The sequence below is a fragment of the Glycine max genome, chromosome 6 (assembly GCF_000004515.6).
Source record: "Glycine max cultivar Williams 82 chromosome 6, Glycine_max_v4.0, whole genome shotgun sequence".
Taxonomy (NCBI): domain Eukaryota; kingdom Viridiplantae; phylum Streptophyta; class Magnoliopsida; order Fabales; family Fabaceae; genus Glycine; species Glycine max.
Genome location: NC_038242.2, coordinates 14,097,581 through 14,122,289, shown reverse-complemented (window position 1 = coordinate 14,122,289; position 24,709 = coordinate 14,097,581). Strand labels below are relative to the sequence as shown.

The 24,709-nt window shown below is 32.6% G+C and overlaps 3 protein-coding genes and 1 non-coding gene across 5 annotated transcripts; 1 reads left to right on the top strand and 3 right to left on the bottom strand.

The window, feature by feature from the left end:
* Window positions 1-3,165: 3,165 nt before the first annotated feature.
* On the bottom strand, window positions 3,166-7,486 carry LOC100797672 (uncharacterized). Its single transcript, XM_003528057.5, has 2 exons — window positions 7,319-7,486; window positions 3,166-5,983 (listed from the first exon to the last, which is right to left on the bottom strand). Exon 2 carries the CDS (start codon window positions 5,799-5,801, stop codon window positions 3,420-3,422), a length of 2,382 nt encoding a protein of 793 aa, XP_003528105.1. The 5' UTR covers window positions 5,802-5,983; window positions 7,319-7,486; the 3' UTR covers window positions 3,166-3,419.
* A 6,180-nt stretch (window positions 7,487-13,666) lies between these two features.
* TRNAR-UCG (transfer RNA arginine (anticodon UCG)) lies at window positions 13,667-13,740 on the top strand. Its single transcript has one exon. It is a non-coding gene; the product is annotated as a tRNA-Arg (tRNA).
* A 781-nt stretch (window positions 13,741-14,521) lies between these two features.
* On the bottom strand, window positions 14,522-18,672 carry LOC100817909 (protein NUCLEAR FUSION DEFECTIVE 4). Its single transcript, XM_003526905.5, has 3 exons — window positions 18,173-18,672; window positions 16,052-17,010; window positions 14,522-15,457 (listed from the first exon to the last, which is right to left on the bottom strand). The coding sequence occupies exons 1-3, from the start codon at window positions 18,506-18,508 to the stop codon at window positions 14,983-14,985; spliced, it is 1,770 nt and encodes a 589-aa protein (XP_003526953.1). The 5' UTR covers window positions 18,509-18,672; the 3' UTR covers window positions 14,522-14,982.
* A 2,617-nt stretch (window positions 18,673-21,289) lies between these two features.
* Window positions 21,290-24,229, bottom strand: LOC100817380 (thylakoid lumenal 17.9 kDa protein, chloroplastic). Of its 2 annotated transcripts, XM_041016556.1 has the most exons (5): window positions 23,841-24,229; window positions 23,489-23,603; window positions 23,233-23,302; window positions 22,744-22,933; window positions 21,290-21,617 (listed from the first exon to the last, which is right to left on the bottom strand). In XM_041016556.1, coding segments are annotated over exons 1-5 (639 nt in total). In that variant the 5' UTR covers window positions 24,104-24,229; the 3' UTR covers window positions 21,290-21,616. The 2 variants fall into 2 exon arrangements, with proteins under 2 accessions (XP_040872490.1, XP_003526952.1); XM_003526904.5 differs by lacking the exon at window positions 21,290-21,617 and having other exon boundaries at window positions 22,517-22,933.
* Between the last annotated feature and the right edge of the window lie 480 nt (window positions 24,230-24,709).

Here is a 24,709-nt window from a genome sequence, read left to right as displayed (position 1 = left end):
TGGCCCTCCATGCCCTGGAGCATGTTATTCCAGTTGAGTAGTTAGTCCTTATTTCACCAATAATGACCTTTATAGACATGTCAACATATGTTGTCTTCATCTTTTTTACTAGGACTTTGGCTATCTAGGTAGACTTAGCACTTTTATTATTGAATACCTTACCAGAAGTGTGTTTAGGCTGTAAGGTATTAAGCCTATATGTGTTAGTCTGACCTACCTTACTCACATATACCAAATAGTCAATGCAATGCTTACATCTTGCTCTTGCCCGTCTCTTATAATTCAAATCAAACTTGATTTCTCTCCCAATTAAAACATTGTATTCTAGTATATCTTCTTTGAACTCCTTCAAAGAAGCAAACTCCAATCCCAACCTCCATTTAAATTCCTTACAAAGCAACTTGGGATTGAATCTTTCACACTTATTCTTCAAAACATCTTCATCTCAATTATCATTGCACAACTATTCATTAACATAACCATCTTCAATATCTTCTTCAGGCAAACTGGGTGACACCAAAAAACTGTTATTGATATTCAATAAATTATGTTCAGCCATCTTACCCCTACCAGTAGGCTTGTTTCCTACACCAATACCCTTGTTACCCCTCTCAGTAGCCTTTTTACCCCTTCCAGCACCCTACTTACCCCTACCGCCAACAACCTTCTTGCCATCAACATCTTTGTTCACCTGCCTAAAATGTGCATCCCTCCGCACTTCACTTGGTAGGTTTAAGTTTTCATCTATGTTGAAGTAATCATTAGATACTTCAATTACTTCAACACGTACACGTTGGTTGTTAGGTATGTCATCATTTTTATGAATAAAAACACTAGCACAAGTATCATCACTTGAATCACCTTCCTCCTTCACATTACACACCTTTTTTTAAAGTCGTCCTCTTTATTCGTTTATTTTTCATTCTACTAATTTTTGGAAGTCCCAACATATAGAAACAATGACACTTACGAAATTGTTAGTCCTAACATATTGCATCACAAGGTCTCTTTCAAAGAAACCACCATGATGGAATTTCAATTTGAAACTTATGCATGCAACACATATAGAAACAATGTTTAACTTGATTAAACCTTAATTGAACCCGGTTAAACCATAAACCAACCCTACACAAAGCCTAAAATCATTCGGTGCGTGAACCTTCCAAAAACCCAAATGCAATTTTAAAAATTTTCGAGGACCACAAAATAGTCACCACAAAAAATAGGTAATGGGAGACAAGGGGACCACTAACAAAGAAAAAGCAAATAAACAATACCATAAAACAACATTACCTGGTACAGTTTGAAGATGACTCCTCTTTCATTTTCAAAGACAACAGGGACCACTAAACAACACAAATGCCACAACATGTACACATGAACATACGCCAACGAAGATGAAGATCAACTCAAGTTTGTGAAAGAAAGCCACTAACAAATGGACCACTACGATGAACTCACAACATACATAAACTCACTCCCTTGATAACACTCGTAATCACCCATTAAACAAAGTGAATACCATTGCCGAGAAGATGAAGTATCGTTTGCGAGGTATGAACGATTTCCAAAATGATAGAAAACTTAGTTTCATTTAAATTTCATTTTTTAAATATTTAAAAAACTAAATTAAAAAATGATGTGGAAAAAAAGCACTAACGTGACAAGTGACTATGCGTGATGACGTGACACTCCATCAATCATGCCAACACTTAACCGATGCAACCTAACGATAGGTAATAAAATGAAACGCAAAATTTTTTCAAGTATCTGAAAAAAAAATGAATGTGGAATAATGTTTTAAAAATAATCTATATTCTAAGTATGAAAAACTTAATTAAGTCATTACTTTATTATGTAAAAGACTTATTGTAATCATAAGTAATGATTGATCTTATGATTCTTTTTCAATTGAAATCTCTTATTCTTCAATACAACCTGTTATAACTCTTTAAATGAAGAAAAGAGAAATAATTGTGAGATTTGGTATATAAGGAAAAATAACCTACAAGAATTTCTTATTTATTAATTCCATTAGTGCTCCTTTTATGTTAAAGTAAGCCAATAATTATATCCATTCATTAATGTCGTCGTACCCTTTATAATTTAGGAAACTCACCTAATTAAATCACTTAAAATACAACTTACTAAATATAAATAGTTAATATAATTATTATTAAAATATGAACTCACATTAGATATGGAGGTATAAACGGGCAACAACAAAAAAGTGAGATTGCAACCTTTTCGAGAGAGAGAAAAAAAAAAAAGAGGTGCTTAGTTTATCGTTGCAAATGCATGAAAGAGTCATTATAAACTTTTACTCCAAAATGGGATGGATCGGGGGAGAGAGAATAATATATATGATACGTGATGTAATATAGAAAAAACATGGTAAAATTGAAATAGAAGAAAAGTTAAGCAAATGATTAGAATTTTTTAACTTCAAATTACTTGTTATAAAAGTAAACCTCGTGGTGTAAAATATAATATCAATGTTATTAAGAATATAAGAGTGTAATAACATTGAGTAAAGTCACAAAATGATTATAAATTATTACAAATTCACTCATTTTATAATTTAAAATTAGTGAAGTCTGTAAAAAATTCCAAACAAACTCTTGCATATAGACACGAAACTATTTGATATACAACATATTGAATAAGTTTCTATAATCTATATAAATTCTTAAAATAGTATCTTCAATTTAACAAAATTTAATAGCCATTAGTAAATGAAAACATACTTGAAAGATTTTGAAATAGAAAAGCTTATAAATCTTTTAGCTATAGAAACTCATTTTAAAAAAATGAAAAGGATTGATCTTATGATTCTTCCTCAATTTAACAAAAAGTTCCTCACTCTCTGAAAAAAATGCATTTTAAATAGAATCTTAATATCAACTGAGTTTTTTTTTATCATTATTAAAAAACTGAATATATTATTAGTATCGTAAAGGTTTAAGACTTGTTCTAATTTGTTAGAAGAACTGAATATGCTTTTGTTCCATGAGGTTCGAGAAAAAAAATGTGCAGCTGGTGTACAATTTGACCATAGCTATGGTCAATACATGATTTTCAGTCGAAAGAATGAATCCGGAAAATGTTCTCAGTTGAATGAGGTAAACTGAATGATAATGAAGTTTATTGACTTGCAGAAACTAATAATAATAACTAGCTGCACATTGGCATTTCCAAGAGTTTTTCATACATACAACTGAAATAAAGTCCTGAGGGCAACGGCAACACTAAATGCAAAACTGTAGCCCCGCCAATATACAGCAAAAACAACAAAAAACTGTTCTAGTTTATGTTTTTGAATTGGTCATTGTAAACTATAGTTTTGTTGACTAATTAAATCTGCTATCTCTGGCTAAATGGAACACAGAATCTCTTCCAGTCATTAACATTAACATTACTTAACACTTCACAGCTCTCTTTTCACCTAGACGTCTCCGCTTATATACAAACAAGATCTCAGGCTTCCTTTTCTTCTCTCCCAGTTCTTCATTGGAACGTTCTTCCTTAGTTGTCTGGCAACTCTCAGGCTTCCTTTTCTTCTCTCCCACCAATCCTTCTTCATCAGAACCTTCTTCCTTAGTTGTCTGGCACTTCTTGATCAAACCCTCCTCCCCGGAATTCTCTTTGTGCTTCAATTCATCTTCCACAGATTTTTCAGTTGTCATTACAATTTCTTGCTCCAGATCTTCGGCTAACACCTGAAAAAGTTCCATCGGTGTAGCAGCAGGATCAAGCTCCAAGCAACCTTTTGGAGCATTCTGACCCTCTTCACCAGTAAGCAGGTATGAAGGTACCTGGTGTGAGAAACGAAACATCTCCGCCTTTGAAATATTCCTGACTTTTCTTGGATCAGCGTTCTGTCGGAATACTGTCTTGAAACCTGCAACCTTGACAAGTGGGGCAATATTCACACCTTTCTCTTCACTGTAGTCTTCAAGCACCTCCACCATGTCATATTTCTGTATGATTTCATCATCGGTAAATTCATTCCAGTCAAGGGACCAGTTCCGATACAAAGCCCATACGTCACCTTTCTTCGGATATATATGAACAATCCCTCTTGAACCTTTTGTCCATTTAACCCTGTGGGAGAAGGAATTAAGAGTGCTATAGGATACACGCTTTCCTATTCTGAAATCTCCGCTGGTCTTAGGAAAGCCAGAACTGACCCACTTTATTGGGGCCAATTCATCATTGCTTTTGGCATTCAACCAGCTAATCCTCATATTCAAAGGTTTTTTCGAGATAACATCATGGATTAAGCAAAAGTAGCGCGGCATGCCATCATCATTATCATATGCAGCCCATACCTGGTTCTCACCAAAAGCATTTTCAATTCGGTCTCCATCAAAATCATGGAAATCTGGATCAGGAACATTCATTGAGAGAGAAACAGGCAGCTCTGGCTCTGGATCAGCAGAGAAACACTTCTTGTCCACGGTCTCAGAATCACCAACTTGTGCACCAGGTTTTACACCATTTACTTCCCTTTCTTTGCCCTTCTCTCCGATTTCTGTGTCTATATTCTTTGACTTGTCGAAATTCTTTAATGCAGAAGAAGCTTTCCATTCATCAAGCTTTATAAGAATCTCCTTCCGAGCCTTTTCCACCAATATGTTCTTTATTTGCTGCTGTGATCTGTCCCTAACACCATTGCGTTTGTGATTTCCAGCAGCATTAACCCTTCCTGACCCAAATCCATTTGCCAAGTTTATTCCTTCATTTTGAGATGCTGTTTTATTTTCCATATCCCTTCTATCACTACAAACTTTATGTTCATCAGTGGGCCTTTTTTTCCTTGGTCTGTCTCCTTTCATAATAGAATTTGAACCAAAACGAGAGGACTGAAAAGCTGAACCAGCACCAGTTCTCTCAACAGCATGAGCTTTCCCAAAATGGGCATCTTCCCTCAAGACAGTTGCCGAATCTTCATGCCTTGTCTTCAAATTCTCAGATGGCATCCTAAAAGCACCAGGAGCTTCTGCAGCACTAGAAGCTGATGTCGGAACATGGGAAATACTGCCAGGCATAGAGAAAGGGCCTGACCCAAGTGATGAATTGACAGTAGACATAGGTGTCCGTCCTGAAAAATGATAACTTCTTTCCATTCTCGTTGAGTTGAAGTTATGCTGCTTCATCTGGGTGGATGAAACATTTCTGTATCCAGGTGGAGGCAATGTCTCGAAAGCCAAAAATGGCTTATGACAGCAGGTACAGACAAGATTGCTGTTAATATAAGCATTATGGTACTCAAACTTTGTCTTGCAGAAACTGCAAAAGGTCCAAAATGTGGGTTTCAACAACACAGGATTGAAGACGTTAGTATGTAAACCATTCTGACTAGCTGGCATAGAAGGTTTCCCACCAGGATTTCCATTACCCCATAAACTGCTCTTTTGGTCATAGGTGATTCTCTTGGCTTTATCAGATAATAAACTCCAAGCCTGTGAGACAAGGTTAAATGCCCCATCTGCACCTACGGATCTATTTTTATCAGGGTGCAGAGTAAGAGCCAGTTTCCTATATCGTCTTCGAATTGTTTCTTCATCAGCCAACGGTTGCACACCAAGGATACTGTACCAATCAAGTTCTCCATTAACTCTAGCTTCGGAAGAGATATACACCTCAATAGTTGCTAGAAATTGAGGAAGACCATCAAGATTGGGATATAATTCTAGAGCCTTCATTGCGAGCATTCTTGCCCCACCAAAGTTCCTCTGTAAAAGCATCTTCTCTGCAAGTTCTTTAGCCCTTAAGGCACCAGCTTTATTACATTCCATGCTAGCCAGTGTGTTTCTGCAAATACCACTAATTACTCTTCTTTATTTCCTTCCTTAGAAGTATACATCAGGGTGATACCAACAAGGAGGAAGGACCTGGCAAAAAATATTGATACCCAGAACCCGACAACTCCACATGCACAATAAAGATGATTCATTCAATTACAGAAGCCCGGTAAACCCTGTAAATAGTCCAAAATGACATAACTACATTAGCAACAAAGGAAAGAAAAAACATGCCGATAACGACAAAATGAAATCTTAGCAAAATACCGGTTAACGGAATTCTTTCCAATCAATGCTTATTACTATCAATTAATTCCACACATTTTACCTGAAGTCCTAAACAATCAGATAACTACAAATTCAGCGAACATATTTGAGTACCGAATTTCCAAAAGAATTAAAGAAGGATCACAATACCATGACATTAGATTTCTAATACATTTCCATATTCAGTCCCTTGCAACCTTCACCAACCACAATCCAGGGAACAACCAAACCATTGCTGATCATGGAAAAGGAAATTGCAAAGGAGAAAAGGAAGCATGACGTAATCAAAATGCGCAAATGCCAAACCGCATTTTCTACTTTCAATCACTTCTTTCAATAATAGGGCAACAAAACAAAGCATGCTTATATCTCTTAAAAGTAAATTCTCGCTCATGCAGCTCTTCTTCAAATGAACATCTTTAACAATCAATGAATCAACCACAATAAACGACCGAAGAGGAAATTAAAAACTAAATTCAGAATTTAAGAATCTATTTGATTCTCTTTTCACCTCTAGCTTACAGAAACTATTTTCTTAAACAATTCCATACTACTCCACAATCAATTTCTCATCTAAAATCCATCTAGTTTTGAAAATTGTTTCCAAGGCAAGTTGTTTCGAAAAAGAAAAACAGAAATGTTTTCTCATGATTCTTCATTTTCAATTTTCATCCTGTTCAACCTCTCCTTTTAATCCTACACCCTACTTTGTGCCTTGCACCACCCTCCACAAGCAACCTTGTGTAATTGAATTTTGAAAACATTAAACAATTTTTTAATCAAACAAGCCCTAAAACTCTCATAAAAAAAGGGGCAAAACATCGCACATGCAGCCCTTCAAATGAACAAACAAGAACCTCAAAGCAGGAACAACAAAAACAGAAGAAACAAAATTTCAAAACTTTTAACACTTTCAATCACGTAAAATTCAAGGTTTCAATTTGTCCACAGAAACGGGTTGCAACACCGCACCGTCACGGTTGCGACAGACCACATTGGAGGTTCCGTTACGGTTACAACCCGAAAAAACAAAATAAAATCAAATAAACAAAAACCGTCCAAGAAACACAGAAAATCCCTTCAACATTATTATTTCCGAATGGAATCAACTACTACCACTGCAGATACCAAAAAACGAAAGCCTAAAACACAATCACACAATCCAAAACCACATTGATATAAAAGAGAAAAAGCAAAAAAAAAAAAAAAGAGAGAGAGAGAAGAATAAGGTAAAAATGCCTAACCTGAAGGAAGAAGACACACGAATGAAGAAGCGTAGCGGGAAATTGAGTTGAGAAAGCTCTCTGTATTTTTTTTTCCTGAATGATTTGGAAAAACGGTGGCTTTAAGAGTTTGAGAGAATTGGGCTCCGATCAGAGTTTCATAGCTTACTCTGTGCGGTGCATGTTAAGGCCATCATGGTGAGAGGTTTTTATACTGTTTCTCATTCACACCTCTGATTTTTTTTAAAAAAAAATAAGGCAAATGTTTTTTTCTTTACCTGATAGTATAATAATAAAAAAAAGCTACAGTTTTAAAAAAACTCACAAGATATATATAAAATCTTATCAGATTTTGACTACGATAATACTAACGTTACCTTGACCAAACATGGTAATTATTAGTAGTATTACCCAACATTAGTCTTATGGTAATTTTTTTTCTTACATATTGTAAATGGATATTAAAAGTTTAAAACTTTATTATGCTATTACTACGCATGGCCAGATGTCTATCAAGTTGTGTTTGTGAAACGTTGTGTTGTTTTGTGAAAGGATGCTTCAATGAACTAATTAAGTAATTGTTGTATAATTAAATTTTTTTGTCTGTACCATTAATTAAATTTCTTATATATGGTGAGGTCAATTAAAGATATTTTTATTTCTTACAATATCAAAAAAATTAATGCTTTTATTTATAGATTATCCTTATATTTTCTTTTTCTACACCCTATACTATATGAGAGTCAATTAAAGATATTTTTATTTCTTACAATATAAAAAAAATTAATGCTTTTATTTATAGATTATCCTTATATTTTATTTTTCTACACCCTATACTATATGAGACATTATACAAATATTAGAAGTTTGTCCCCTCTATCAAATGTATTATGATGGAACAATCTCGTGAGTTATTCTGAACTGTCTTACATTATTTTTTATTTTTACGGATAAAAAAAAAATGTATCATGGATTAGTGCCATTGAAGGCGCTTTTTCAGTGGAGAAGAAATGGTGCAGTATATTCATCAGTTATTTTTCATCCAGACAATATTGTTTACTGGAGTTTGTTTTTCTAACTCTTTCAGATTGCAGTTAATCCAAATGGATGGTATTCTTTTTTTTTTAAATGAGGGTAACTTTCATGTATATATATATATATATATATATATATGCACGCCACGCGCATTAAAGTACCTGCTATAGATGATTGGAATCTGAGGACTTTGTTGTACACAATTCAACTTAAAATGTTATAGGGGATTTTCTTCCATAATTGGAGGCTACCTGATATGCCAAGAATCTCAAAAAAATAATGCTGTTAATTTTCCTCTATAGGATTTTGATGCATTTTACATAGATTTTACGGCATTCAAATTCATAGTAAATGCTCAGTTTGCATGATGGCAAATGGTGAACTATGAATAAGCAATTACAAAACATTGCTTAAGGTAAATCCAATGGTGCTTTCTTATGATGCCTTTAACATCGTTACTTGTATTTTCTAAACTATATGATCTTATTAATTAAGTGGTTTGTCAGCATTCCCATTCCATCAATTTTATAGATCACAATGAAAAGCTAGCTAGAAATTTGATTATATCCTACTATCTCCGGTCATATTTATAAAAAATAAATTATGATATAACTTAAGATAAATAAATCTATCAAGAACGAATTTATATGAGTTTAAAACATTAACATAACACTTATTTATTGAACACATGATCAAGAAAATACGAATTGTTTATCATAATATGATCTACATAAATTCATAAGTCAAGTCTTTTTTTGTTTTATCACATTTTTTTTCTAGAGTTTTCAATGAGACAAATTTTATACAACAATTGATAAGGTGACAACAAAATAAACTTAATATTATTTATTAGCTCTAGACACCTTTCATTGTAAACCTAGTGATTAGACTCAATATTTTCTCACATTGATCAAAATTAGGTGTTCAAAGTCTGTAAATAAATAATTAATCACATTATTAGTGAGCTTAAATATTATCAAATGAATCATAATATTAATCTATTTTTTACAAAAGTAAAATATTATAATTAATTGTAACCCACAAACATATAAGAAAAAATTCTAACATATTTTACACTATAGCTTATTTCTTATATATAGGATCAAAGATACGATTATCTGACATGTTCTTTATTTTCCAATCTTTACCTTCGAGTTGACATGATTCATTCTCAAAAAAAAATCATCTTAAGTAATGATTAAACCAAGAAAAGGTAGGTCTTGTCATTGAGTTTATTTGAAGCTTAATTACCAGTAATCCCTTAACTTCTCGCTTTGTCATTCAATCCTTTAACTTTTCTACTAAACCTTAAAACGAATTAACTAACACTTTTCCTAAAGTTAATTAGGGCAGAAGCTGAGTTTTATAGACAATAATAAAACTTTCCACGTTGCAGTGTCCTAACTTCTAACAATATCCTCATAAGCAGGGAATAGCTTATGAAGCTTTTAATTAAAAATAAGTGAATACTCATTCAACCATATATACTGCTAGCAATAACACATGAGAATAATACAGAATCATCAGGACAAACAAGTGTCATAAAATTATGGAAAAAAAATATAATTCTTCAAGGCAAATAATAAAAACTGTAATTGTTCAGTCACCCTATTTACTGAACTCCAATATCAATGGCATTGAATAAACAATTTTTCTTTCAGCATGCAACACAAACTAGGAGTAAGTAAAACATATATAAGAGAAGGACTAATTAAGTACTACACAAGTCAGTTTCCTGAGAGACTTAATGGTTTGGCCTTTGGAGTAATTCTTAAGCTCCAAGTCCTCAGTTCTAATCTAACGTACAAGAATTTCAAAATATATTCCTAAATTAGTTGACACCTTACGATGGTCTTGAAAAAATAATCACGAAAGTTGCAAATGCCGATCATGACTAAACTACATATACTTACGTATATGTATCTGTAAGTATCATTATATTTTGACGATATATAAATCTGATTTGACCAATACAGTAGTTACAAAAGTCAGTGTTAGTGAGAGGAATATAACCTATAAAAAGTCTTCAGTATGGCTTCCATTAAGGATGATCTTCTCCTCTCTGACATATCTCTATTTCACCCTCTTGGGCTGCTACTTGAATAAACTTACCTTACCATTGAACAATTCTCTTTTTCCTTAGAGTTTAATTATTATACACTATTAACTTAATTTTTTTACTTAATATTCAACCAATTAAAATTCATGATATGTATATGCATGATATTTAAGGAGATTATGATAAGACTTAAACTTTTTAAAAATGTGATATTTTTTCATCGGTTAAGAAATCTTTACAATGTGATTGCATACCAATTAAATCCTTTTCGTATCAATGTTGAAAGAGTATATTTCAAGACGCCCTTTTATCTTCAGCCTAAATAGGATATTTTTCCTGCCTCTTGTGTCCGTGATTCAATTAGTGACTTAAATTTAAATCCAAAGAAAAAACTAAATGCTAGGAATAACAATTTAAATTTCCGGGCCTTCAATTAGTGATTCCATAGCATGCTATATTCTTGAAATTATTTTTTGGCCTGTGGAATGGCTCACTATCATTTATGGAAAAAGGAAACAACATACTTCAATGGGCTTGGAAAGGTGATCAAAGCCATTAATATGTTTTATCTATTCTCAGAGAAAGTTACATTATAACTATATTCTTATCTATTTTAAAAAAAAAATTTAAATAAATTTTTCATATTTATAATATAGTATGTTTTTTAAAAAATTATTCAATAAATTTTGCGTTTTATTTTAATATTTGTGATCAGGCTGCATCCCTCAAATAATAATGTAACAAATGAAGTGTGATGTCATCACGTTTAATCATAAATACGTAAGCACCTTTTTTCCACGTCATTAATTTCTGTTTTTCTATGTAAGCCTTTGCCCCGGTGAAGGTTCATGATGATCATGGTGAGATACAATAGCTTCCGACTGAACCCCCTGGTTTGGCTTTCAGGAAGGCATTTTGAACATCTAATTGGAATAGAGGCCAATCTGGATTCGCAGCAATAAAGAGCAGGAGAGGAAGAAACTTGATCTTGGCTATCGGGGCAAAGGCTTCCTCGTAATCTATCCCATATGTTTGAGTAAAGCCTTTACTAGCTTGACCTTTTCCTCCTTCACCCACGAAGCTTCCCTTCACAAGCAATCCCATATCCTAGAATTCGAGATGGGGAGAGTCAAAATGATACAAATGCGCATTTCCTATCTGAATCGGATTGAACTGAACAACATAAATGATTCAAGAATACATAAATGAGATTTTCACTTTCCTTAATTTTCCACTAGTCGGCTTCTTAGTTGTTGTTCTGCAAAAACCCTAAACCCAAGCTCAGAAAACGAAGATGAGGGAGGAAGAAGTGGTGGAAAACATAACATCAATTTTGCAGAAAAAAGAAGAAGGAAAACGAAGGAGTGGAATCAGAGAATCGAAATCCTTCATCCTTCATCCCTCACCCCTCTCATCCTCTCACGGAAGCCCCTTCACTCCGAACACCAACTCCCTTTTCCTCTGCCGCCGCCACGACCTAGTCGTTGCATACGTTTGACGAGCATCATGGCTTCTTGCTCTAAATTGCTGCTCTTTTCCTCTACGCTGTCGTTTAGATTCAGAGAGATGATCCCTTCTCCACAACGTCTTTCACAGTGTTAGTGATATTCACTTGATTTAAATTTCATTTTTTAAATATTTAAAAATAAAAATTAATGATGTGGAAAAAAATGTGCTTACTGATTAATAAGTGTGATAACTTAGATACCATCATTACTTAACAACAAATAGTCTGACAATAAATACTAAGATAAAACCTAAAAAATTTTCAAATGTCTGGAAAAAAATAATATTAGATAATTTTTTAAAAATAAACTATATCTCAGATATGAAAAAGTTAGTTAAAAAAAATATATTTAGAGAATTTGGTAAAAATTTGACTCATTCAAGTCTAAGGAAAGTGGATAAGTATAAGTGATCACTTGTAGTAACAATGTCTCTTATGAGTGAAAATTTTTATCATTTTTTTTTACCTCTTAAAATTATTTATTTGAATTCGTAGGGTGATATAATTAATATATTTCTTGGGATGGCTTTTTTTTTAATTGAAGTTTTTACACAACTTGTAACTTAATGACTTGATTGAGATAATAAACAATTTGTTGAAGTACTTCCCTAACACAAAAGTGTCGAACTATGTAATTTCTGTCTTCCACTATTTTATGTGATATATCTTTTGTATTCTCATCTTTAAATTTTGGTGTGTGTAGAGTCTTCCCAACACAAAAAAAAAAAAAACACCTGGGGCCGTAAAATTTTCATGTTCTCACAAAATATATAACATTTTTTATAACTCATTTTTTTTTATCACATTCACTTTATTTAATATTGCTTTCTCTTTTATTTTTATCTCTCAATTGTATAAAATGCTGTAAAAATATTAAGTAAAGATAGAATTTCTCAAATGCTAATCAATTTACCAAACAATTCTTTACAATATGTTCATTTTCCATGTAAAATTGTCTTTTGAGCCATCTACTATGCATGGTGATTCAGCAAACGGTTTTTTTTTTTTTTTTTTTTACCGATACATCAGTATTTTTATTTATTTTTTTACTTTTTTTCCTCCCAATAGCATTACTACCCTCCACTTTTTCATGTAAAATTGTCTTTTTGTGCCATCGGCTATGCATGCTCTCAATTAGCAAACGGTTTCTCTTCAACCAATTCATCAGTTTTTTTTTTTAATTATTTTTTTCTCAAAAGACAGGAATATCAAATGTTGTATCACACAAGATAATTGTGACTGAGCAAGATAAACTTCCAATGCATGAACTAGCCATGATAAAATGCAATTGATATCTAGTGCATGAAAATAATTAGTTTTCAATATCTAACTATATCAAAATTTAAACAGAAAAATTTCCAACGGCTAAAGCACTAGAATTTTCATAGTTTAATACATATTTCACATTCACAAGGGTAAAGAGGGATTTACTAATTTACAATTTATCCAAACCCCAATTTATCTTGCAAGAGAGACCGATTTATTGGGATTGACTTATGCTAATTATGAAAGTCCATTAACCACTAAATGATTGTTAATTTTCTTTCGGTTTTTTTTTTTGTTGAAACTTAGGATTGGTCTGTTCCATCAGCCAATCATTGAATGCTTATTAGTTTTTATGTCTTTCTTTTTATTGATTAGAGCAGTGATAGTTAATATAGGATATGTTAATTCTACATATTAACATTGCAAGAACACCATTTAAATAGAATAAAATATAACATTTATTTTATATAATGCTGTATAAGAGATACAAGGTAACATTAAAGACCGCATAGCGCAGTGGATTAGCGCGTCTGACTTCGGATCAGAAGGTCGTGGGTTCGACTCCCACTGTGGTCGTTTTTTTTTTTCTATAAGGGGAGTTTTTAAGAACAAATCGTCTAAATAAATTCTCTTATATTTTACTATTTTATTTAGCTTCTCAATTTTTGCGTTAGTCCAATTAGTCGTTTAATCTTTAAGAAGAATGTATCAAATGTGTTTCAATATACGTGCAAACTTTATACGCTTTTTTTTTTCATTTTTTTTACTTAGTCAATAAAAAATAGTAAAAAATACTTCACATACTAATTAATTTCACTTGGTAAAAAAATGACCAAGTCATTATAAAAAAAGGTATTTATATCAGTTAAGATCAGCTCTATTTCCCTTGTTTCTAGTTACATTCGTTTGGCATAGGGAGTGCACATGGAGAGTCTTGTTGGATACAAGGCTACAAGTTTCTTTTGGGAGCTTTTTAACTAAAAAAACTATATTTTCAATAGAGAAACCCTAAAAAACACTTATATCATATTCATACTGACCCTGAATTAATATGGGGAGGAGGACACACGGAAGCACGTGTTCTGTCTTATAGAGTATATGGTGTTGAGTTCCATTCTTTGTTTACTGCAGTTTTGTTATGTCTGTAACTTGTTACCTTCTTATAATTTGCCTTTTAAATTAGCTCTCATACATCTTGTGCAAAGATAATGTATAACAATTTGTACGTCACCCATGCAGAAACCAAGGAAGGATAAAGATACAAATTTGAACGTAGATTTAATATTACACTAATATGATGATGCTTACTTATCTGCAGCTGAATATCTAGCTGATCCAATAAACAAATGCCCTTACATACACGGGAACACACATAACATATTTCATAACAAGTCTTCCTTCCCAAGCATGTATAAAATCAACAAGGGAGCGGAGTATGAAAAAAGATTACAAACAGAGAAGTGCTAGTAACAAATTTTCTAGCACTGTCTTTCTCATGCCCTCTTTTATCCGTTAAAATTCATGTGATTCTTACTCATTTATAAATAGGACCTATCAAATAAAAATGAAACTCATATATCTAATAGGATACACATGAATTTAACCTAACAAAAAAAGTAATAAAAAATTGTACTACTAGCATTTCTCTAACAAATATTAAACTTAAGAGCCCAAAAGAGAGATAAGAGAGGCAGAGTATATGCACACAACAATTCAACACAATATTCAAACCGTAGTGATACTCTCCAGTCTCCATTGATTCCCTTGATAACTGGAAGATGTAACTGATATAAGTTTTCCTATGCTTGCTCCCACTTTTTAAGTTTGAGACTCTTCATAAAGCTGTGCATAGAATTTCCTTGTTCTGTGAGCAACGATCAAGCTCAAAGATGCTGCACATAAGCAAACTACAGCTAAAATTCCAAATGTGATGGAGAAGCAAATGTTTCCCTCACAAAGAAGCAAGTCATTGTAATTTCCAGTGAGCATTCGGTGTTTCACTTGCTGCTCCGCGTAATAGTCGTATATTGTGCTTGCTACAAATCCAGATAGAAAGAGAGAGCCTGCTGGGCTAGCCATGGTGAGAAAATTGTAGAGAGTTCCAAAGTTTTTTAGGCCAAATAGCTCTGAAGCTGCTGCTAAAGCAATTGACCAGTGGGCACCATACCCAAAACCATTGGATATGGCCACCGCATAAACTTGACCAGCCAAACCAAATACATAGTAGCAAAGTCCCAAAGACATCCCTGCTTGAATCACTGCCAATGCAGCAAGTCTTGGGTACCCAAAACTCCTGTTTAAAAAATCACGCAATAAGACACACGTGGATTATGTGTTTCAAGGTGGGAGATTCTAACATAAACACAAGCAATTCCCACTTTAGTCCATGGAATTTAATTTCTAAAATGTCATTTGTAGAATTGAGATTCAAGATAAAAGTGTAGATATGAATAATAGAAGAAAAACAAGTATAAATAAATATAATAGATGATATGATGCGACGAGAAAAGAAAGAGAAATAAAAGGTGTTCATAATTTCATAGACCATTCTTGTCAAGATAAATATCCTTTTGTAAATTCAGAAAATTACAAATTTGAGGGGATAAAAATAGGAAAAATTATTAGGTAATTTCATACAGCCACATGTCTATGATCCCAGACTTCCAGCCAATCTCTATATGACATGTATTCAAGTTTGTCAGGTACGAGAGAAAGAATTGATAACACCCAATTACATGTCATATGAAAATTAGTTGAACTTAGATCACCTAAAAATTGGTTTTGTAAAGAACTAAAATAAGTACTTAGTATTTAAAGTTTCAACAGCTAAAATGGGTTATATTCTTGGAAGATACACTAGATTTCTAAAGAAGAGTAGAGATTGTACCTTACTATAACCTCTGAGAAGTAGCCGCCACCAACACGACCAAGGAAGTTGGATATGCTGATAACCGACACATAAACATTGACATTGTTGTCTCCCAATGATTGACAAATCTGACCCATGTTATTTATGATTGTCAAGCCCGATCCACAGCCCATGACAAGAGAGAAGAACATGACCCAAAAATCGGCCTTGGCCATTGCTTGTGACAAGGTGAAATCCTCTCCTCTATGTGGCCCATTTCTTCGCTTGATTTTCTTCACAGCTTTGGTAACAGCTTGCCACAGTCTAGCTTGACACTGAAAAACATCCCTTGGCCCTTCTGACGACAGAGGAAGCACCTCTAGCTTCGAAGGACTCTTCTCGTTTTCGACGTGTTTGATTACTTTGGTAGTGCTAGAACTACTCTCCCCAACAAAGTGCTTATTAGGCTTAGTTGCTTCAAGCATTGGTGGCTCCAAGAGGGATTCTTGGTCAGCACTTTTTTGGGGTCCAGAGAAGAAAACCAATAGAATGGGAACTATGATAGGAAGCAATATGAGAATGATCAAAATAACTGCAAACAATGTGATGGTGCTTTGGTCCAAATCAAACATGTTTTCCAGCAACAAAACTCCCATCAAGTAAGCAGCCAAGAGAAGGCAAATGCTGTAGATAAATGTGAAGCCAGTCCCATCGGAGGCTCTAGATTGTCGATAACTCTCGACCGGTCTTATGATGAACATGAAGGCTAATGAAACCATTGCAGGTCCAACTGCTATGATGAAAATGAGAGAGGCCTGGTCAGGGAGTTGGGCCATGGCTATTAGTTGCGTCCAAATTGCGCCACTTAGGCCAACGAAGCCCTTCAATATCCCCACCACGGGGCCTCTGCTCTCGGGGAAACTTTGCACGCAAGAAACTAGTGCTGCTGTGTTGTAATATGTTGAACCGTTTTGTCCCACAAAGATTAGAATGCATAGCTGAAAATCAGAGCCTGGTTAATACATGTAATTTTACCAGCATATTGAGCTGAAGTTTCTCCATGTGTGTGTGAGGACACGCAGCACAACCCAACATGTAATCAATCATGTTGAAAACAATTCAAGCAAGGAGAAGTGGATTTTAAGTTGTGATTCGTTTGATATATAGTCGTGTTAAGCATAGAGGCTGAATTAGAAATAATTGTCACTTATAAGAACAAAAGAATATAGTATTGTCACCGTAGGTATGTCTCTTTTTTAGTTTAATTCATATGTACTCATTATGTTATAGTTAATAGATAAGATAATTTAACAAAAGTAACACTGAGTGAAGATTAAATTAAAAATAATTGTATATATAAAGACTAAATTAAAAAATTATTATAAACACATGAAAAACATATTTTATTCTTCCCTTTAAGGTTTATCCAAACACTCGAAAGTTTTAATCATAAAACCTTTTTCATATAATACGTGTATCGGTGTATGTGGTACTCCTGTCTTTTGTAAGATTTTTTAAAAAAAATTGTTTGTCTTTTTATAAGACTCTCTTTTAATTGTTTGTTGTATTATTTTTTTAAAATACCTTTAATTAATGAACAATTTTTTTTTGCCACAAAATAAAAAATGCTGGAATTTAATTAGATAAGCCTTTTTTTTATGAAAACCAGATAAACCTTTTCTTTCTCTTATTAGGATGGGTAGTTATTAGAGTTGGAAAAGAATGCTTAGAAACATAACATGTTAGTCGACATCTAGTGAGAGTGATTAAAGGAAAAAAAATGATAGGTATTATAGTTAATAGGTAGAAAGAAATAAAGATAATTGACGAGTGTAGATAGGTGTTTAAAAAGATTGGGTGTTGAAATATCAAACTTAGTTTCACATGTTGATGTTGATTTGAGGTAAAAAATTAATTGTGATTAGAAAATAGCAGTAATATAGAAGGGACTAAAGCAAAAGTCAACAGGGGAAAGAATTGTATATTTCTGGAAACAAGACCACTGATCCAAAACTGTTCACGATCTACCAAGCAGTAACTAGTTTTGATGTAGAGAGAGACAAATAAGTTTCAGAAACAGAAGAGAAAGACGTCCTTAATAAAAGTAAACAGAACATAGAAAAAAGTGATGAGAGAGATTGGTTGTTGAATTGAACATACCAGCCACAAAGGCAAAGCGGGGAACTGGTGAGTGACGATGAGCCAAACAAGGCCATAGCCGACAACATTCTGGACAACTCCGACAAGTATAAGAGCCCAAATAGGGGAAGACTGGCAGATTTTGCCTGCAAGAAGACCAACGTTGTCACCCAGATCCTTAGCCACGCTCAAGAACGCCACCTGCTTCTGGTTGAAACCCATGCTGCTCTTTATCACCGGCGATATGCTCCCGAACATGTAAGATGTCCCCGCAAACGACATGTCCCACATCGCGCACACAAACACCACCCATCTGTGCCCCACGAACCCCTTCAGTTTCTCATTCACCCAAACCATCTCCACCTGATTGATTGAATTCTAACTTTAGGAAAATTAAGGATTCTATAATATGTAACTTGGTTTTGAAGAAGAAGAAGAAGGTGAGATACGAGAGAGTGGTTGTTGCTTATTGCTTATCAATTGCACCTCATATTGACCTATAATAGGTACAGTCAATTATCTTGAAGTGGTGCCTGGTTACCAATTTGTAACCTCACACTTGTTTCGTCGCGTCACGTCACGTGCTGCCCTACCTTACCCCTATTGAAAATGACATTGTACAAGGAACATTATTCCTTATTTTGAAAAAACTGATAAATATATTAAAAATAAAAAAAATTAAAAAAATTAAAAGTAACATTTTAAAAAATTTTACTTTAAATAATATTTTTAAAATGATAGGAGTTATGAAAAATTCATTAAAAAAAATTATTTATCAAACAATTAAATAAATTTTAAAATCAATAAAAGATTTAAAATTAATTAAAATGTTTTATCGAATATAAACTTAGACAACTTATATCACATATATTTTTTCACTGAAATTTTTTTATTTAAATCAGATAAAATCACTATAAATAATATAATTCTCCCTCGAAATATTCAGGAGGAGGAGGAGGAGGAGGAATCTCTGTTAATTGATGCATGTATTAGACACTTTATTATTTTAAACGTAAAAGGGAAAAAAAATTGTGTCGGCCTGCTATTTGAAAAAAAATCTTTAACACTTTAAACTTTTAAGTCGTGTTTTTATTTAAATATTTGTGGTCGTTAATTAGATTTGAACTATGAAATAATAATTATGATGTTCTTGAATTCAGTGTCCTTACAACACGTGTAGTGTTTGTTCTTTTTGTATGTGAAAGTTTTTGAGCCGGTAAATTTTTCTAGTAAGAATGAAAACTGGCTTAGAAAATCTTAGTTTTATAATAAAATATTACTAATGCACAAGTAACCGGGAAAATACCGTTTCAACTTTCAAAAACAGGAAAAATAGTGTCTTGCTGACATTAAAGGAGAATTTGATAACTGTTTTAAACACAAAAAAAAAAAACTCGAAATAATTGAATCAATTTAACAAAAAAATTAATGAAAAATAGAAGAAATTAATAGAATGATCATTTTTTTACTTAATCTAAAAAAATAAAATTAGGTGATGGAAAAATTTAGAGACCAAAATCATACAGAGTTTAAAATACGTAATAAAATATTTATTTATTAAGTTATAAAATAAAATGATATTACAACTAGAATAAAAATCGTAGACAAATATCGACATTGAAATTACTTTCAAGCCATTGGATATTTTCCGGTCTATATCGATACCAGTGGTGGCCGTTTTCCTTCGCTTTCTACCATGAAAAAAATATGATACGTAGAGTCGAAGATATGGCGTTGGAATTTCAAAAATATCAACTCGTTTAGGTTCAAAATAGATTCATAATGAGATTCAAAGTTATTAATGTGGGGCCATAAAATGACTACTTATAAAAAAAATAATCTAACTTAATTCGTATGAAAAAAGTGTTTTGAAAACAGGTAACCCTGACATATGTAAGAGTATTTCCAAAATAATTACTGGATGACTTACTTGAAATTAGGTAATATAACTTAATAAATTTTTATCATAGCAGATAATTTGACAGTTCATTATTTATCTAAGTAAGTTATTTATAAAAATAATTGTTGTTTAATTTATTCTTATAAATTAAAAAATTATTTTTTAATTATAAAATTTAATGTAACTCAAGTTAAATATTTATTCTAACAACTTTAATATTAGAGTAAATTTTTGTATAAAATTTTAAAATCTATGTGATAAGTAACTTATTTAAGTAATTATACCTTATAGATACTTTAATATTTGACTGATGACTGATATTGATTTGCGCATTAAAAAGACATATTTAAACGGAAAACTACCAAATACTAAATGCATACTCCTGCTTCGTTTCTCATTTCTACGTAATAATTTTGAATCATCATTTTAAAAAGACAGAGAAACTTTGTATGAATTTTTCTTTTACATAATTAAGTATTTTCTCATTTTGTGAAACTTATCTTTGAAATTTATATATCAGATTAAATTAATATTTTTAATTAATTCTTAATGTCTTTAAAGAATAATAAAAAAAAATTCATACTTATTAAACTTTGAAGTTTAATAAGTATGTTTTTCTTAAAAAATATAACAAAACATAAGAAACCCAAAGCCCCAAAACTCAAAAACGGCAATTGTTTCCTGCATACACCTGCATAGTTGCTTTCTGCACCTATTCCGGAATTCCAGAATGTAATTTTACATTTCAAAATAAGTGTTTGGAAAGCTTAAAAAGATGCAGGGAGCAACATTGAAGGTGCACGAAGCAATTGCCCTCAAAAACCTCTAACAAAAGCTACACCAGTCGAGTTTGCCAGAAGGCAAATAGCTAGAAAATATAGAGGGAAATTAAATACACGATCCACCACACACCATTAGATTAGATAGCCCACAATAATGTTACTGTCCTTTGTTTTCGGTCTCAAATCTCAATTCATGTCATTTAAATACCACAATTTTTTTTACTTAATACTTATATTAAATATTAAATGAAATACTCATAAGAAAACTATTATCATGGAAATTCAACCAACTTCAAATAGTTTCAGGTCAATTAATCAAATGAGGATATAAGAAGTAAGAACCACTCCCAAGTTGAAGCTAAAATGTTAGAGTTGAAATTCAGCATAAATCATATACTTCAAAGAATCGAATAATGAAAGAATAAGTACTCTCCAGGTGAAGTTAACATCAGATTCTTGAAGGAGCCAAATTATAAGATGCCATGTTATTTAAATATTTTACATCTACAAAAACTAATAGCCAGTGAATGTCAGGTGCAGGAACAAAACTCAAGAAGAGTAAGAGGGAGTATAAGAGAAAGAGGAAGATCCCGTTCATTTGAAGGAGAAATGGAAGAACAACAATTTAATAATCAATAAAATTAGCTTATGCATAAACTAATTTGTAGAAGCTCTCTCATATAGGTTGAAAGCTGAAACTAAACATAGCCTCAAACTAAGGGGGAGGGTGTACCATTCTTGAGCTCAACAAGCTTGCACGTGTAACTCAACATCTCAAAGGAGTCTGACAAACAATAACTTATTTAATAAAATAGATCTTAAGCATAAAAAGAACATTAACATTTTAACATGAAAAATCCTCCAATACCAAGAGAAACAAGACAAATTCTGAAAAATATTTCACTATATTAATACTCTTTCACATAAGAAATACAAAATAGGAAAATGTTAACCAGCTCTTAGGATATTGTTTAAGAAATTAAAAAGAGAAAGGTTTTTATTAAAATGCGTAAAATTGTGCTTTCTATGACTTTTTTTTATATTCTCCTATAATTTCTACAATAAATATTTTCTTCTTTTAATTCTTTAACCAATGCCTTAAGGACATTGGTTAGCAAGACCCTACAAAATATAGTGTTTCTTAAGGAGACCCACTTCCATCCAAATACTAGAAGTCATAGAAATGATACTCAAGCTGGTTTATTTTTCTCACACACTCAAGATTTACTTAATACTCTATTTTTCACACTTTTAGAAGCTTTCACTTCTCTCAAAAAGTCTTGTTTTTTGTTTCAGCTTCTGGTGCCTTTTCATCTCCCAGAGGCACTATAGAGGCAGAATGCAAATGTGAAAGCATCAAAAAGTTGTTGCACCATGTTTTCAATTCAGTGCAATTTTTCAAACACATGCACCCCTAAGCCTATATAGCTTTTAACCTCTCTCTGAAACTTCCTTCACAGGAGGAGAAATTTCCACCATTTACAGTGCTCTGAGTTTAATGCTTTTACTTTTGGCTGGACACAACAACCATTATTGCTATATTTTCCGACTTTTCTCATAGAGTCTTTTTTACCTTAAGTAAATTTGGTGAATAAACATATCTTTAGTATATTTCCCAGCTGCTCTAAGGCAATTACCACACAATTAGGCTAGGCGAAATGCAGCAAAAGCTAACACAAATGGTTGTAGAAACTAACTGATAGAATAATTGATAAAAAAAATCTACAATGGTGAGTCTAAGATTATTGAGCATTAAAATATTAAGTTGCAAAAGCCATAAAATTGCACATAATGAGGCAAAATATAACATTAAAGGAATTAAGGATTCAGACAGGCACCAATCAAAGAACTAAACCAACAAAAGAACGAAACAACACTATTCCTCCATGGAATCAAAACTTGGAGCATACCATCCCAACTGGTCATTGATTTGCTTCAGTCTTGCTTCTTGACCCTTTGAATCTCCGAATGCAGTAGTGAAAGGGTACACATAAGTTACTTTCATTGCCACACACCTGTATGCAACCACATCACCTTTCACCAGAAACTCAAGAATATCTCTACCAAATCCTCCATCAACTTCAGCTTGTAGATATTGGCCTGCATATTAATTTTAGTAAAGTGAAGGTATGCCCTGCGGCATGCAAGATAGCACTTTTGTTAATCTCTTCAACAATTGGCCTGACTTGGATACAATAATCTAAAATCTAACATCTAAGAACTAAGATCTAATCCCTCCTGATTCTAGTTCCACAATCTGATAAAAATGCAGCTCTCCCTTTTCTTCTATATTTATTATTTAGTTGGCATCCCTATAAGTTCCTATTCTGTTTCTAGTTTGCTATAATTCTAAATTGATCTAAACCTGAATAAAGCAGGTTACACTAAGCTTGTATTACCATCTGGAGTATCTTCCACAGGCTGAAATTTCACATTTTTCTGGGTCTTCAGGATTGCTTCACGTAGTTTCTGGAAAATGATAGTAATAATAATAAGGATAATAATATAAAGTTAGAAAACATAGGAAATGCACATAAGGAATGGCTATACACAACTCACATACAAACTAGCACACCAAGAAAATTATAAACAGTCAAAATAGAGATAATGAAAATACAGGACACTTTTGACTGTTTTAAGGAATGCTTTAGAAACCTGAATAGCATCATCCGAGGAATTTGAGGGAATAAGCCAAGGAAACGAAAAAGATGATGACTTGGGATTTGTTGATATACAACCTGGATTGATTGATGGGCAAGGTCTAATTTTTCTGCAAGAGAAGTGGTACACAGAAAATATTGTTAATAATAAACAGTTGTATTATTATCAACCATGCAATCCATTTCTATAAGAAGCAACATTATATGTGATACAACATTATATAAAGTCACTATATGCTCCCAAAATAAGCATAATTCTGAGGCTGAGAACATGTATTCTAGTAAATGTGAATTCTAAATTTGAGGCCAAAGGGGCAAGCCATGAAGAATGTCTACAATTTACATACCCATTTTCAAGTCCAAGCTCCAAATTCTTGGATTGAGAAAAGGGAGTGGTGAGGGAGATTGGAGGGGGTTGAGAATTGAGGGATGGGATTGCATGAGATGGTAAAGGAGAGGCTAAGGTTACAGCAAGGGCCAAAGAGAGGAGATTAGGTAGGACCCTCTGTCCAAGTACAAGGTTTGGAGTGTGAGTAGTTTTCAGTTTAGGAGCTGTGTTTATGTAAGAAGAAGAAGCAAGAGGAGGTAGAAGACTACTCATCAGACTCATTCTCCACCCTCTGTAACCTTTGCTCCATCATTTTCTCTTTCTAGTTTTACTTCCCAAGCAGCACCAAAGTTAATTCCAGCCTTTGGAAGTTGATCCTTTCTCAGAGGTTCATAGTTCCGGAAAGAGTAATAAAAAACTATGAAAAAATTGAATTTTAATTCCTTATATAAAATTTAGGTTTCAGTTTAATCCAAGTTTAAAAAGTAGTAGTATCATTTTAATCTCTTATCATATCTCTCTTAAAAAAAATTATTCATGAGTTAACTAAATTGTATAATAAACTAATAAAAAACCAATTTGATCTAGAAAAAAAAAAACTTTAACGAATCAAAATAAAACTTATAGGACCAAATTAAGGTATTTTAAGAGATAAAGGATGGAGTAATAAAATTGATTGGATAGTAAAAAAGAAAAAAAAAGTGAAGAAAAAACCATGGATTCAATTTTTTTTAAAAATTAACAATTAATAATTAGTTGATAAAAAATCAATAAATAAAGGATAGAAGAGAAAAAATTGTTTAAGTTGTAATTAATGTTTCAACTTTGACCCTCAACAATTTTCAAATGATCTTATCAAAGACAAAGGATAATTTTTAGGAATTAATT

Coding starts and splice junctions, on each gene's coding strand:
- LOC100797672 (XM_003528057.5), bottom strand. CDS start 5,801: ATGGAATGTAATAAAGCTGGTGCCTTAAGGGCTAAAGAACTTGCAGAG.
- LOC100817909 (XM_003526905.5), bottom strand. CDS start 18,508: ATGGTTTGGGTGAATGAGAAACTGAAGGGGTTCGTGGGGCACAGATGG. Junction 17,011..18,172: donor CCGCTTTGCCTTTGTGGCTG/GTATGTTCAATT, acceptor TCTGATTTTCAG/CTATGCATTCTAATCTTTGT. Junction 15,458..16,051: donor TTCTCAGAGGTTATAGTAAG/GTACAATCTCTA, acceptor TTTTTTAAACAG/GAGTTTTGGGTACCCAAGAC.
- LOC100817380 (XM_003526904.5), bottom strand. CDS start 24,103: ATGAGTCTGATGAGTAGTCTTCTACCTCCTCTTGCTTCTTCTTCTTAC. Junction 23,604..23,840: donor GAGCTTGGACTTGAAAATGG/GTATGTAAATTG, acceptor CTTCTCTTGCAG/AAAAATTAGACCTTGCCCAT. Junction 22,934..23,232: donor TGTGGAAGATACTCCAGATG/GTAATACAAGCT, acceptor ATTAATATGCAG/GCCAATATCTACAAGCTGAA.